General features: G+C 38.4%; 1 protein-coding gene across 1 annotated transcript; it reads right to left on the bottom strand.

Moving 5' to 3' along the window:
• Positions 1–13,534: 13,534 nt before the first annotated feature.
• On the bottom strand, positions 13,535–16,052 carry zgc:174935 (uncharacterized protein LOC796019 homolog). The gene is made up of 4 exons (XM_041793879.1): positions 15,497–16,052; positions 14,510–14,564; positions 14,230–14,344; positions 13,535–14,134 (listed from the first exon to the last, which is right to left on the bottom strand). The coding sequence occupies exons 1-4, from the start codon at positions 15,788–15,790 to the stop codon at positions 13,834–13,836; spliced, it is 765 nt and encodes a 254-aa protein (XP_041649813.1). The 5' UTR covers positions 15,791–16,052; the 3' UTR covers positions 13,535–13,833.

The following is a 16,052-nucleotide window of genomic DNA, read 5'->3' as shown; positions in this document are numbered from 1 at the left end:
GGAGGATGATCAAGCACCGTGATTTGTTTTTGGGTCCGAAACTGCTTTACTGAGAGTGCAGTGTGAGCTGGCATGTTGTCGTGATGAACAATGAAACTGTTTTTCCACAGTTGTGTCTCTGTCTTCTGTCTTTTTCTCATAGTTTTTCCAGAACCTGTTTGTAACAGTGTTAATTCACCGTTAACCCTTCTGGAACTTAGTCCTCCAAAATGATACCCTTAATGTTAAAGAAAATGATCAACATGGCCTTGAATTTAGACTTGCTTTGTCGTGCTTTGATCATCCTTAGTGACAATGGTGTTTTCCGATGCACTGACTGCCGTTTCGTCTCAGGATCCAAGTTTCATCACATGTAATCACTCCTTTTAAAAAGTCCACAAATTTGCTTTTCATGCAAAATTTACCAAACTGTTTCTTTATCAATGGAGACAATTTCTGTTATCTTTCTTATACTGAGCCAGCATCATTTCAAACAACTTGTTTGATTTATTGTATGTTTCAGACGTTTTGGATGAGCATGGGCGCCCAGAATGTTCATTGTCTTGGACATCCTCTATACCTTCTCTTAATACAATACTTAATACACTTAAGACAATATCTATCTATCTATCTATCTATCTATCTATCTATCTATCTATCTATCTATCTATCTATTTTTTAGTTAATGTGTTTAGTTTTCCAATGCATTGGTAAAAACATTTATATATCAATCAGTAGCTAGCAGTGTACTAAAGACGTCATGCTTTGCAAACTTACAGCGTGAATACTGAACCTTTAATATATAATTCTCAGTGTGACTGTGAACCATGAAGAACAGTCACATTATTTAATAGGCATACCTCATACATACACCTCATACATCTATGTTTTGATTTAATTTTAAAACGATGTTTTCTAAGATGTGACAGTCAGATGCCTGAGGCATAAAGAGGGGCCGAGGTGATCCCCCTTCTGTGTCGTCTTCAGAGGTAGTAACAGAGGCACAAAAGAGGGGAGAACAGGCTCAGCAGAGCCAACAGGTAAGTGCAGCATAGTGTATGTGAATGCCTCACTTTGTATTTATGTGAGCTCCCACCCCCATGCACTCTCGATGTCCTGTTACACCTCCACAGGGCAGAAAACAGACACGACTTTTACAAAAGCATCTTCAGTTTTAAAGCCAAGACCAAACCAGACTTTGAATGTGGCTGCAGATCAGACCAGTAGAGGTTAGATGCCCTCTAGTGTTAAAAAACAAACTGTGCAGACTTTGTTAAACTGTGTGAAACTTTAATGTAATGATAGCTTTTGTGCACTGGGTCCTGTCTAGGTTGTCTTTGTTTGAGTGTAGTTTCATGCATTCTTGTGAAAAATTAGTTGTTGAAGCTCAGGAAAACGGACATATTTGAAACACATTTCTGGCCTTTATTTTACATAGTGAATTCTTTTAGAGTCAGTCATTTGTTTAGAATGCAAATCTTCATCACTGCTACCAATTTGGCACCCAGTGCTCTCACATGTCTGTGCATATGAAGTTACTTATCACACTTCTGTAAAAAATTAACTATTACATAACACATTGTCCTCTATAAAACCATTGACTGAGAGGGAGGATCTATTTCTAGCCCAAAGTGCAAAAGTGTGTTCCCTAAACGTACAATGAAAGGTTAAAAATAGTCAGAGAACATACAGCTCACTGCATGTCTGATGTGAATCAGACGTATCACTGCAGTTAATGTCTCATCACTGTTCATATGGATTAAAAGAGAACTCTTTAACTGACTGCATAATCCTGCAAAAAATGGCTCGTCAAAGGCTGTTAAGGAATGAAAACTGACTTCTCTCTTCTCTGGAAGGACAAAGGCTGTTATGAGCTTGGTCTTTGTTGATGCTGTTTGCACACGGAGCAGGATGTCCTTGTAATATTGTAATTGAAAAAAAAAATTACAGCAATGTCTGAGCTGTAGGAAGATGATTGCACACTTGGGTGTGTGTTTGACTTGGTGAGAGAAAGCAAACAGTGACACAACATATTCAGGATCATTTGCTTTATTATTTAGAGCATCAGTGACTTCAACTAAAAATTAACAACATTTTTTAATGATGTGCATTTTTGGATTTGAAAGATTGATGATGTTCTACATGAAAATTTCACCTGATGCTTTATTTTCTTGCAGTAAAATTAGCACAGTATTGATAATGTCTGGATAGATTCAAGTTACATGAAGCAACTGATGGAAGTACAAATAATGATGCTGCAATCTTCCCATACGATTTACCTGAACAGCTGATGGCATCAAGGATGAGACGTTAATGCTAGACTCTGTAGGAATATGTCTGATATTTAGTTGACAGGATAAAGCACAAGAACAACCGAATATCAAACATATCACACAGCCTCCAGCCAATCACAGGGCCTCGTCAGACAGGAACAGTCTGTGGCAGGTAAGAAAGATTGTTTGGTAATGTTACTCAGCTTGTCTCAAATTGAGACCAAAGGTGAAAACAAAGAGTTAAGAGAAAAAGCACAATAAAAACCAACTTGTCTAATGTAACACAATCAGTATATGACTGAGGAGAGGCCTTGAGGGAGGGAATAAGAGATCCTGTTTGCATTTGAGATCACATATCAGTGACTCCATTTGCTCCAGGAAAGACGGGGCTAATGGGAGAAAAGGCAGGAAAATTAAAAAAAAAAATCTTTAAGATTAATCCTCAACTTTCTGAAAAAAGTCACACACACAAAAAAATGATAATACTCACCACTTATTTGGTCAGCCCAAGAGTAAATATCAACAAAACAAATAACTAAATCAAGGGTTCAACTTTCACACATGTGTAAGAGCTACAATCTGTGTGTGAACCTCAGTGGGACGGTATTTATATACACGACCCCGTGAGTTTTGGGGGAGCACCTCCACTTACTCTTTCTGTAACACACATAAACACTCACTCACACTGCTTCATGTAATTAGAGGGATATTGATCAGCTGCTGTGGCCTGCAGCTTTTCCTCCCCACATTAGCCTGATCAATAAATGTGATGTTCAGTCTTCTGTGAGCCCCTCTCTACCCCCTCTCACACACAGATTCAAAAGTCAAATAAATTTCAGTTATTGCCTGTAGGGAGGACAAGCATGGACGCTAGATGGGTGGTTTCATTCTGATACAGTTCACTCTAAAAATGAAGAGACGGACATCACTGAAGTGTTTTATTTATAAAATAGTACAGCAAACTTGCATAATTGTCTTGTTTAAGAGGGTTTCAGAAAGGATTAACAATTTGAGCTCATGCGAAGAAGATAAATATTTGTAGATATTAACAAGGGTGGCTGCATGACAGTAAATCAGACAAAGGCAGAAGGTTGTTAAATCCCCGTCTATGAATTTATGGAAGTCAGGAGTTAAAAAATCACTCTGAGTTTGAGAAAAAAAGAAGAGCAACTCATGAGAAAATTGAATAAACAGGGAAAGAAAACTAGTGGAGAGGAATGATAAAATGCAGATCATTTACGAGAGCATAAGAATGCGTGTTTCTGCCCTTTGACTCTTCTCTCCATAATCATCACTTATCTTAATTTTAATACCATTAATTTTTCTGTCAAACAAAATAATGTATAAATGCAACAGGATGAATGTAGTATGGAAACTGCATTTTCATTTCATTTTCACTGGAGGTGTAAAGTGGAGGCATTTACTGTATTGGTAATTGATGCATTTTGGTGTACCTTTAACCCTTTCTTATTTTGACCTTGCAAAAACGAGGTAGTCAAAGCAGGCTTTAGCCTCCGTACATGAGAGTGAGACAGAGAGTTGAACTCTTCCCAGGCACTTCTCATTCATGTCAAACAAATATCTGTTGAAGCATGGTCATGGTCAGAAAGTGACTAACTCAGTGAACGATTTCACTCATGGTGCAAAAGCGTAAAGCAGGTGTGTCCAAATTTTTTTCCCAATAAAAAATGGACTCTGGTTACATTTGGCCCTTGGGCCACCCCTGGCGTATAGCATCAAAATCATCAATCCACCAGAAATATGAGCAAAGGATCTCTGTGCCCAGAGGTAGGAAATAACAAAGTACAAATACTTCTTTACTTTGCTTAAGTTGCTTCGTTTTGATTTAAAAACATCAGATTATGAGAGATATCCGCTCATATGCGATCTCTGCCTCCATCTCTGCCGTTTCTATTCATGCATTATAACTTCTCTTCCTGTATGCATCAGTTTTAGAGTAAAACTGATCTTTTTATAAAAGCTGAATGCCTAAAGCCATATAACTGAAACCACCTCTGTATACAAATAAAGCAAACAGATGGTAAAATCTAATCTAGAGATTTTTTTGGTACCTAAACTGTTTTTTTGTATATTTTCCGAATTATTGAAAGAGGCATTAAGTATCATTGTTGGAATTTTTTCTTTTTTTACGATTTTACTTTTGTACTTAAGTACATTTCAGAGCTAGTACTTTTTTTTACCTACAGGAGTTGAATCAGAGTATTTTCTCACTCAAGTATCTGTACTCCTTTGTGAGTAGGCTACGTTTGCCACCTCTGTCTGCACTGTGATCTCTGTACAACAGGCAACATCTAGAAACATATTAACACTGCCAAAGGGAATCATGGGAAAATTCTACCTGTCCTCAGATTTGGTATGGCAGCTAGCAGAGCTTGGATCAATTGACTCTAGATAGTTGGATAGATCAGCACTGTTGAAAAAACATTACTGATGGCCATTTCACTCAGAATAGAGTTCAAATTTGACTTTGGGAGTTTAATAACTTTGAAATGTTTAACACAGATTTCAACACTCCAGTTTTTACTGTCTATCTTTATAAAACAAACCTTTCCACTGGTAATTATTTAATTTCTTAAGAGCTCCAGAAAACAACGACAAGTTGAGTGCAATCCCAGGAAACAGAGTGAAATAAATGTTTGTGTGCAGGTGTGTGTAAACATGTTCACCTGTCCTGTCTCTTTGTTTTGTTTCTTCTGTTGCACTTCCCATTGCTGTAAATACAATTGAGAACCATAGCTATAAATGACTGTCATGCCTCTTGACTGTTATTAAATATTAGTTTTATTGATCAACCCTCCTTTTAAGTTTCATTCTGGGATGAACATGCCAAAAACCCTGACAGTGGAAATAAGGAACAACAGAAATGATGGAAAAAGTTTCATGTGAGGATATGAACAATTGTAAAGCCCCAATTCATAACCAATGTCTCCTATTTTATCAATTTTTTAAATCCTTTCAATGATGTCCATTATTTTCCTCACTGTTTTTTTTTTGTTCTAATATTCATGTTGTTTGTTGTTGTATATTATTAACAATTTATAAAAGAAAGTCATAAAGGTTGAAATTAATACATAAAAACACTCATAAGTTTGTCTTTCTGCAGTCAAGGTGACCTCTGGCTGTCAGGATGACCTCTAGTCATTAGTACGACTGGTGCTCATATTATCAGGCCCTCTTTGCCTTAAGGGAGCTTTGTATGGGACTCTAACATGTGTTGACTTCACATCCTCTGTCAGACATGTCCAAGGTTGATCATGACATGAACATGACCCTGTCACCTGTTGGTGAGACGTGAATTTTGTTTTAAATGTGGGATCAGATCAGATACTGGAGATTGTAGTATGCTGTTATTCAAAGAGATGTTCAATCTGTTCCAGAAATGTCAACATCATTTAATTCATTCATTTACAAACAATGCCAACCATCACAGATGATAGTCTATATGTAAGACAAAGGTACATCATATTCTCTGTTTTAAATAATCAGAAAACAGCGTTTAATGATCAGTCATATCTCTAATGAACGCCCCCCTCTGCTGTCTCTGCATCCTCTCATGCTCGGACGCTGACCTTGTGAGTCTATTGGGGCGGAATGATCGTCCCTCTGATTGCCTAACTGTGAGCCTCGGGGGGGATTTTTGATCTCCAACAGGCGGGGACAGTGTGAGTGAAAACTGAGAGATGGCATGGTAGCAGAAAATGATTCACACGGGAACAAGATGAGAATTTGAGAAAAAAAAACAAAACTACATTTTCTTTATTTTTTGACTTGTCTTTTTAATGTTCAAATGAAATCATACGAAATTCTTAATCAGTGACATTTTCACTATAATATCATCATATTAAATGCAAGATCTTAGTTTGAGTTTAAAACTGATGTTTGAGTCCAGGCAGATTAATTTGGAATTGACTTACGATTTCCTTTTAGGGATGCAGCACTTACAAAAAAGAAAATACAAAAAATACTTTAAAATATCATTTAAAAATATGGTTGTATCCAAAAGAAGCAGTTATTCACTCTTAACTTGTTACGCTACAAAGTAGCTTCTTTAAGAGAGAAACTGATTTTTTCAAAGGTTTTAACGCTTGACCTGATCAAAACATAAACTACTGAATATGATGATCAAGAAAATTATTTACTTATCATATGATGATATCATATGGTAGAAAAAATAAATGAAACACCTGCAGTATGATAAAATACCAGAACTGTTAACAGATGTCATCAAAAATAAAAATCTAAGTCGGTTTTTTCCTTACTTTTTTAAAAACAGTGTCTATCATCTAAAGCAGGAACTGTGCTGTGTATTTTCTTATAATTTATTTTATACATGTATGCCTTTTGTCATCTCATTTCAGTTATATAATCACTGGTAACTTCTATAATATCAGTGCCATAATAAAAGTAAAAAAGCTGCCGTATCAGCATTAAATGCATCCCTTGGCAAAAGTGTATTTTTAGCCTTTTTGACAATAGTTGTTATGCCTCTTTTGTTAAATTTCGGGTTCATTAAATAACACAAAACATAAATAACAGTCCTCAAATCAAAAACTCAAAAATGTACATTTTTATTCCAAAACAGCAAAACAGCTCTGACAAAATGTGGATAGTTACAGTGTGTGCAGACCAGTTAATAGAACATTATGTTCATAGAAAAATATTTAAAGGAATGAGAGCGACTGCACATGTGTTGTGATGGTACATACATGAGTATGTTGGAGGCTTTCTGGTGAAGGTTATGCGCTGGTTGGATGGGTGAAAAGGGGAGAGATATTCCCATTCCAACAAGAGGAAGTTCTAGGCAGTGTGAGAATGTAAACTGTGCAGCCAGAGCTTCACCAGAATAACAGAATGAAGAGAACAGGAAGTGACAGATAAAGGCTGTAGCTTCTGATTGGCTGGCGCTTTGGTTGCGCTCTCTCTCTCTCTTTCTCTCTCTTAAAACCACTCTGACACACACACACCGTTAGGCAGTGCCACAAAGGAAGTGAAAGGCAGACAAGGTTAACAACAATAACTCAGTAATCCAGGTGCTGAATGAGTTGCTGTGTTTCAGCATTGAAGGTAGAGGAGTTACCTAACAAAGAGCCTGAAGAAAGCGAGATAAACTTAAGGCAAATGCCTTGTTGGTTTACATATTTTTCCTATTTGCTCCATCTTGTGAATATTCTTGTGAATCTTGTGAACATGATAAAAATTCAAAGTAAATTGGATCAAACTCACAAATAAGCTATAAGCTATGAAGGTACATTTGCAACTGTTCATGTTGCTAAAGCTTACCTGGCTATAGATAATGTAGCTATATAGCTAACAAGCTAAGGGGCTAAAGTCAAGCTCAAAAAGCAGCTATGCAAGCTATCTAGGAACCTTTGCTAAGGCCTATATTGCTAAAGCTTACTTGGCTATAGATACTATAGCTAATGTAGTTCATGGCTAATGGAGCTAAAGCTAGGCTCAAAAACCAGCTGGGTAGGCTATGCAGGTACGTTATCTAAGTAGCTACATTAGCTTAAGCTATGTTTTCTAAAGCTAATGTAGCTACGGCTACAATGGCTTGTGCATGTGATAATGCTAATTTCGTAGCTAGAATGGCTATGTTAGCTTTAACTATCGCTAACAAAGAGTGTCACCGATTGTATGACTACTTCTTAAATGGATCAATGTATAAATCAAATCCTAGAATAGACCTCTAGCCTTTAACTCAACTTATTTATAAAATATTTCTTAGTCTAATGTTTGTAATGTAATTATTTTGTTAATGTAACTGCCAGACTTTGTTTATGAAAAAAGTTGAACTTAAATAAATTCTGAAACTGGAACTATGTTGTACTGGCAAATTACAGCACTTTCTTTCTGAGCTATATGGCATCTCGGTGAACGGTCTGTGAGAGTGGCCATCAGAAATGAACCATCTGCAGCTAGGCCCCTCTCAAAAAGGCCCTTGCATTTACAGCAGATGGTCCTGTTCTTTAAAGCACATTTACATGACAAACTCTTCACCAGAAACCTCAGAAACACAACATACTCCCTTAAAGAGCAACATTCAACACAGATTTGGGGGTTTGACAATAGTTATTCACCCCAAAATGTAACTTTCTTCAGCAGATAGAAATGCATCAGTTTGTTAGCATATTAGCAATGCTAGCTGAGGCAGCACCGTTGCTAAACCTACTCTGGAGGTAAGTTTGGAAAATAAATGCATAATCTTTGAGGATTTCTCAGCATAGTTTCCTCCTTTTTTTCTTTCTACCCCACGCTTTGGTTGTCTTACTACCCGGTTTATCATGTCTTTGCCTAGTGTTGCTGTGTAAACATAATTCTGTCTTCACTTAACCTTGTTATGCTTGCTATCACAACGGGATCACAAAGAAAACATTTCATTAAAACTTTTTCTCTCAAATGCTTTTGGGCTTCACCAATAACCTTTTCTAAGTAAAACATCAATGAGAAAAAAGTATTCTAAGCCTTTTTTTCAGTAGAATAATGAGTATTTTTCAGTGGCCCAAATGGCTCATTGTTGGGTAGCCCTTCTTGCATTTGCCCAAATTCCAGATGGTCGGTCGATCAATAACCAGGGGGCAGTTTTTGCTGAGACTTATTATGGTAGAGCATATTTCTGGTGCCTCCTTAAAACGACACACACTACATGACAAAGGGTAAGTGTCCGAGTGTTTAGCAACCTTGTGTTTATTTAATACCCAATCCCTGACTTTAGCATTCATGCAGATTTGATGCTTGGTGCATCCTGAAACACTGATCATTACTGTAGACTCCCTTTAGTAAATCCTATTCTGAAAGGACACTAGCATAAATGCAAGGTGTAAACATTGTCATAATGCTTACTTAAAGGAGCTGCTGATAGTTCAAACAGGGAGGTGGAGATAAAGAAAGGATGGGGACTTGTGATGACACTAAGCATATGGACACTATGTTGCCAAAAGTATTCGCTCACCTGCCTTGACTCACATATGAACTTAAGTGAGATTCCATTCTTAATCCATAGGGTTTAATATGATGCCGGTCCATCCTTTGCAGCTACAACAGATTTGTGAGGTCACACATTGATGTTGGACGAGAGGGCCTGGCTCTCAGTCTGCGCTCTAATTCATCCCAAAGGTGTTCTATTGGGTTGAGGTCAGGACTCTGTGCAGGCCAGTCAAGTCCATCCATACCAAACTCTCTCATCCATGTCTTTATGGACCTTGCTTAGTGCACTGGTGCACAGTTATGTTGGAACAGGAAGGGGCCATCCCCAAACTGTTCCCACAAAGTTGGGAGCATGGAATTGTCCAAAATCTCTTGGTATGCTGAAGCATTCAGAGTTCCTTTCACTGGAACTAAGGGGCCAAACCCAGCTCCTGAAAAACAACCCCACACCATAATCCCCCCTCCACCAAACTTTACACTTGGCACAATAGAGTCAGACAAGTACCGTTCTCCTGGCAACCACCAAACCCAGATGGAGAAGCGTGATTCGTCAGAGAACACGTCAGCACTGCTCTAGAGTCCAGTGGCGGCAGCTTTCCTCCACTGCATCCGACGCTTTGCATTGCACTTGGTGATGTATGGCTTGGATGCAGCTGCTCGGCCATGGAAACCCATTCCATGAAGCTCTCTACACACTGTTCTTGAGATTATCTGAAGGCCACATGAAGTTTGTAGGTCTGTAGCGACTGACTCTGCACAAAGTTGGCGACCGTTGCGCACTATGCGCCTAAGCATCCACTGACCCCGCTCCGTCATTTTACGTGGCCTACCACTTTGTGACTGAGTTGCTGTCATTCCCAATCACTTCCATTTTGTTATAATACCACTGACAGTTGACTGTGGAATATTTGGAAGCGAGAAAATTTCATGACGGGACTTGCTGCACAGGTGGCATCCTATCACATGCTGGAATTCACTGATCTCCTGAGAGCGACCCATTCTTTCACTAATGTTTGTAGAAACAGTCTGCATGCCAAGGTGCCTGATTTTATACACCTGTGGCCATGGAAGTGAATGGAACACCTATTTCATATACAGTTGCTAGAAAAAGTATGTGAACCCTTTGAGATTTCTTGGATTTCTGCATAAATTGGTCATCAAATGTGTTCCAATCTTCATCTAAGTCACAACAATAGACAAACACAGTCTGCTTAAACTAATACCATGCAAAAAATGATATGTTTTCATGTTTTTATTGATCAAACCATTTAAACACTCACGGTGCAGGGTGGAAAAAGTATGTGAACCCCTAGGCTAATGACTTCTCCAAGAGCTAATTGGAGCCAGGAGTCAGCCAACCTGGAGTCCAATCAATGTGATGAGATGGGATGTGTTGGTTAAAGCTGCCCTGCCCTATAAAAACACACACCAGTTTTGAGTTTGCTGTTCTCAAGAAGCATTGCCTGATGTGAACCATGCCTGGCACAAAAGAGCTCTTAGAAGGCCTATGATCAAGAATTGTTGACTTGCATGAAGCTGGAAAGGGTTACAAAAGTATCTCTAAAAGTCTTGATGTTCATGTGTCCACGGTAAGACAGACTGTCTACAAATGGAGAAGGTTCAGCACTGTTGATACTCTCCCTTGGTGTGGTCGTCCTGTAAAGATGACTGCAAGAGCACAGCGCAGAATGCTCAATGAGGTGAAGAAGAATCCTAGAGTGTCAGCTAAAGACTCACAGAAATCTCTGGCACATGCCAACATTTGTGTTGACAAATCTACAATAAGTCAAATATTAAACAAGAATGGAGTTCATGGGAGGCCACCACAGAGGAAGCCACTGCTGTTCAAAAAACACATTGCTGCACATTTGAAGTTTACAAAAGAGCACCTGGATGTTCCACAGCACTACTGGCAAAATATTCTGTCCATAGATGAAACCAAAATGGAGTTGTTTGGAAGGAACACACAACGCTATGTGTGGAGAAAAAAAAGTCACAGCACACCAACATCAAAACCTCATCCCAACTGTGAAATATGGTGGAGGGGCCATCATGGTTTGGGGCTGCTTTGCTGCCTCAGGGCCTGGACGGATTGCTGTCATTGACGGAAAAATGAATTCCCAATTTTATCAAGACATTTTGCAGGAAAACTTAAGACCATCTGTCCGCCAACTGAAGCTCAACAGAGGATGGGTGATGCAACAGGACAATGACCCAAAGCATAGAGGTAAATCAACAACAGAATGGCTTCAACAGAAGAAAATACACCTTCTGGAGTGGCCCAGTCAGAGTCCTGACCTCAACTCGATTGAGATGCTGTGGCATGACCTCAAGAGAGCAATGCACACCAGACATCCCAAGAATATTGCTGAACTGAAACAGTTTTATTTAGAGGAATGGCCCAAAATTCCTCCTGACCGTTGTGCAGGTCTGATCTGCAGCTACAGGAAACGTTTGGTTGAGGTTATTGCTGCCAAAGGAGGGTCAACCAGTTATTAGCCTAGGGGTTCACATACTTTTTCCACCCTGCACTGTTGAATGTTTATGTTTTGTTCAATAAAAACATGAAAACATATCATTTTTTGTGCATTATCAGTTTAAGCAGACTGTGTTTGTCTATTGTTGTGAATTAGATGAAAATCTGAACACATTTGATGACCAATTTATGCAGAAATCCAAGAAATCTCAAAGGGTTCACATATTTTTTCTAGTGACTGTATTTGGATGGGTGAGTGAATACCTTCAGCAATATGGAGTATGTATCACTGAAAACTCTGTCTACAGCAGCTTTCAAAGATATTACTCAAAAGTGCAGGCTGTAGTATTATCTTAATGCAGAGCTATTCATCTGTTTTGTTTAAACTGCTTCACATTCACTCCATTGATTGTGTATTAACCATCTGGTATTAGACAATTCTGATCCAAATCCATCTTTTTTAGTTTTTCTTTCACACTTTGGCTGAGTTTTTCTGCAAAATTGCATGACTCTTTGTGCAACTGCTTTTTATTCTTTGTAAATCTTAACATTTAAATTTGGATTGTTTTTATACTGGCTACGGTCCTGTGTGCGGATTTGCATCCCTTCAAGGCAACTGAACAAAAAAAAACAATTTTTAAAAGCATTCACATATTACATCAATATTGTTTTACCACTTCCCATCATTCATACAAAAGAGCTAGCTCTCGCTTGTTCATAACACATTTCTGTCAGGTGGAGGTCTACATATATTTCCAGCTAAATTTCTATCTTCAGTGATTGTAGGGGAAGGTACATCAAAACAGACATGCCTGCTGCTTAAATACCAGATGTTGTCTGACATTTTACACAGGAGGAAAGTGGTGTACATGATGTATGGATGGGTTGGTTGCAATTGATCATCTCTATCTGTTACAGACTTTAAAACAGTGAAGTTTATAATAGAAACAGCATTATGCAGATTTCCCTCCTATTCTTTAGAGCTATCCAAGTTTATATACATTAAGGATAAGTCTCCTTTCTAAAAAAAAAAAAAAAAGTCAATCATGGTATTCTACAAGGTTTGGTACTTAAACAGATTGTATTCTTTACACTGTATATGCATCCGCTATCATAAGAAGACACTCCATTAACGTTTGCTATACAGATGATAATCTTTCATTTCAGTGATGCCAGATGAAACCAGTTAACAAAACCAAGTATAATTTTAAGACTTAAAGACCTTGATGACCTGAATATTCTGCTTGTATAAGTAGTACCATATCACCTCACACGTCACTGTCATTGCTATTGACTGCACAGTATACACTGTATACACCTCTTCTCCTTTAAATTTAATTTGATTTAGTTTATTTTTGTTACTTGTTTTTATTCAGTTCGAATGTATTTTTACCATGTTCTCTCTCTTTGTGTTGATGCAATACCAGAACTTCCCCTCTGGGAATCAATTAAGTATCATCTTATCTTAACTAGTCCTCACGTTGTTATCGGCCCCAAATACCATAGAGAGATTTTTTTTGACAATAAAGAAACATTAGCACATTGTATACACATAAATAATCAATGAAAATGAACAGCAATCGTCAACATAAGGAGCACATATACTTTTGATACTTTTGAGTGAGTCCTGCTGGTAACTGCAGAGGTGTACTAATTAGATATCCAATAATGACTATTTATACTTTTAGAAAAAAAAAACAAAAACATTTTTATTCAAGTTCATCTACATCTCTGGAATTATTTACATTTGCAATAAAGCTAAATTGATCTATGTCAGATAAACAGTTACAGATTATTTAAACATTGTTTGAGTATAATCCCTGTGGGATGAACTGTTGCAACTAGATGGCAAAAAAAATTGCATCATGTTAGAATATTTTAATAAAGTATTTTAGGCCCACATACACACAAACATAAACATAAACCACATCAAAATGTAACGTAAAATAAATAACATTTTGTAAAAAGATACTCATGAGTATCCCCTAAGCATCAGCTAAATTTGCATAGTTTTTCCAACTTTTTAAAGACTGCAACAGCTTTTGTGACATTAACTGACTGCCGTAACTTGCGAGACTGGAAAACATGTAAAAAAAAAAGGGGTTTTGCACAGGGAAGGTGTTGTAAAGTGGCAAACATACTGTAGGTTGAGGCATTTCATCTTCTTTTAAGAACCTCTTTAGCAGCCTCTTCTTTTGGGGGCTCTGCTTTAGCTTCTTCTTTAGGGGCCTCTGCCTTCGCCTCTTCTTTTGGGGCCTCTGCCTTCGCCTCTTCTTTTGGGGCCTCTGCTTTAGCCTCCTCTTTTGGGGGCTCTGCTTTAGCCTCCTCTTTTGGGGGCTCTGCTTTAGCCTCCTCTTTTGGGGGCTCTGCTTTAGCCTCCTCTTTTGGGGGCTCTGCTTTAGCCTCCTCTTTTGGGGCCTCTGCCTTAGCTTCTTTTGCAGGTGTGCCACACAGCTGACTGTAAGAGAAAATACAACAATGGTGTGAATCCATAGTAATTTGTTTTGAATACATGAATGCTCTCCTCTATTCCACTTTAAAAAGTCACTCTACCTAACTTCTGTAGTTCCTGGCTTCAAGTAGTCACAAACTTTACTTCGTGCTGCTAGTTGCTTTTGAAGAAATTCAATCTCGTTTTTCCAGCTGGCCATTTCCTTCTTTGTTTCAGCTGTAGGCATGAGATGACATGTTTAATTCAACAAATTTAAGCAAATAAAGGACTATCACTTCAGGTTATATTTTTAACTGGTGAAGATATACATGGGAATGGGAGGGGAAAAGCTGAATCTTTTCACAGTAAATGAAAACTTGACACTGATGAGACCAAACTTACCTGTGACATCAGTGAATTCTTTCAGTACAGTGTCCAGGACAGATTTCTCAGATGTCTGCAAATGAAAACAGAATCTAAAAAACAGAAGGTAGAGTATTTCCAGACAAAAGTAACTAAAGAGAAAATATATGTGGTAAGAGTGATTCAGCGGCACTCTTGAATACAATCTAATTGATCTGCACACATTAGCTTTTGAACAAACATTCTACATGACCAAGTAAATGCAAACACTGTATTATACTATTGTACTTGTCCTCCCCCCTTCTAACATCTTGACTAATCCTTGTAGTTACTCCATTTTCTTAATAATACAAGATTTATCTTGGGATTATTCAGTTTATAAAAGGCAGTAAATGGGTGTGATAGGCAGTGTGTGATACTATAAATCAAAAGAGATGTATCCTGTAAAAACTTTTCAGGAAGTGTCAAACATTTTAACAGGCACACCGGAATGCAAAAACAGGATGGGAAATGTTCATGTTTCTCAGTTTAAAACAGCTGATTTTATCTGAAATACCTTTTACAACCACACTTTTTAAACGACTGTGAGACCTGTAGTTTAATGGTTTCACTGGAGGATGAAAAAAGGAATAAGCACTGGAACTAGAAGAGGCAGTCAAGCAGCTAGATGAACACGCCTGATAGGCTTCAGAAATCATACATTTTTCATTAAAAAGGGAATAAACATATAGAGTTTTGTTCTTGCAATGAAGCCCAGCCTGCCTTTCAGGTACTGACAGCCTGGTGAAACAGGTTATGCGTCTTCTTCTTTGGCTCCTGCGTCCACCAGACGTGACACGTCATATCAGGATCTTAAATTGCAATTTTCAAGTGTCTTTAAACACTTTAAAAACCTAACATGGAAACATTGCATTTCTTTTCAGCATTTTTCTTTGATACTTTAAAAGTGAAGTTCCTCCCCGTACTTTGTTTTAAGGCGACACAACCTCCCCATATTATCCGATTCAAACTTTATTTTCCCCTCACCTTGTCTGCCAGGCATTTGTCTGCTTCTACTTTGGTCGCTTCCTCTTTGGTCTTGAGCTTTTCTTGATCCTCATTCAGCTTTTTGATCTCCACCTCGGCCCTCTCCACCAGGAGCTGCTTCCCAGTTTTTTCGTTTTGGTAGTCTCCCAACACATCGTTGGTTACCCGCAGTTTGACAGTCTGAAATCTATCCTGTCTGTTTTCTCTGTCGTGCTCCCTTTGCCGTATTTTCATCAACCCTACCACGATGACGGATACGACTATTAACAGAGGTAGTAGCAGGTGCCCCTTCATGTTTTCAGCGAAACTGCGGTCCTCCTTAAAGTGAGATGTCTTGTCCTGGAGTAGTAGCTTAGGTCTTCATACAGGTGTCACAGCACGGTTACTTTAACTTCAATGTGGGGTTCTGACTCAGTAAATCCACGGGCTGAACGCGGAGCTCTTCGTGTCTCCCCGGTTACACCTGTCCGTGTTTGCCCAAGCAAAAGTCAATCAAGGAAGAAGGCTGGCTCACCTGCGCTCGTGAGATGCACATTGGTTCGCGTGTGCTTGGTCT

This window comes from Cheilinus undulatus, linkage group 8 (genome assembly GCF_018320785.1).
Source record: "Cheilinus undulatus linkage group 8, ASM1832078v1, whole genome shotgun sequence".
Lineage (NCBI taxonomy): Eukaryota > Metazoa > Chordata > Actinopteri > Labriformes > Labridae > Cheilinus > Cheilinus undulatus.
Note: the sequence above shows the minus strand (reverse complement) of the source record. Positions and strands in the feature narration are given on the sequence as shown.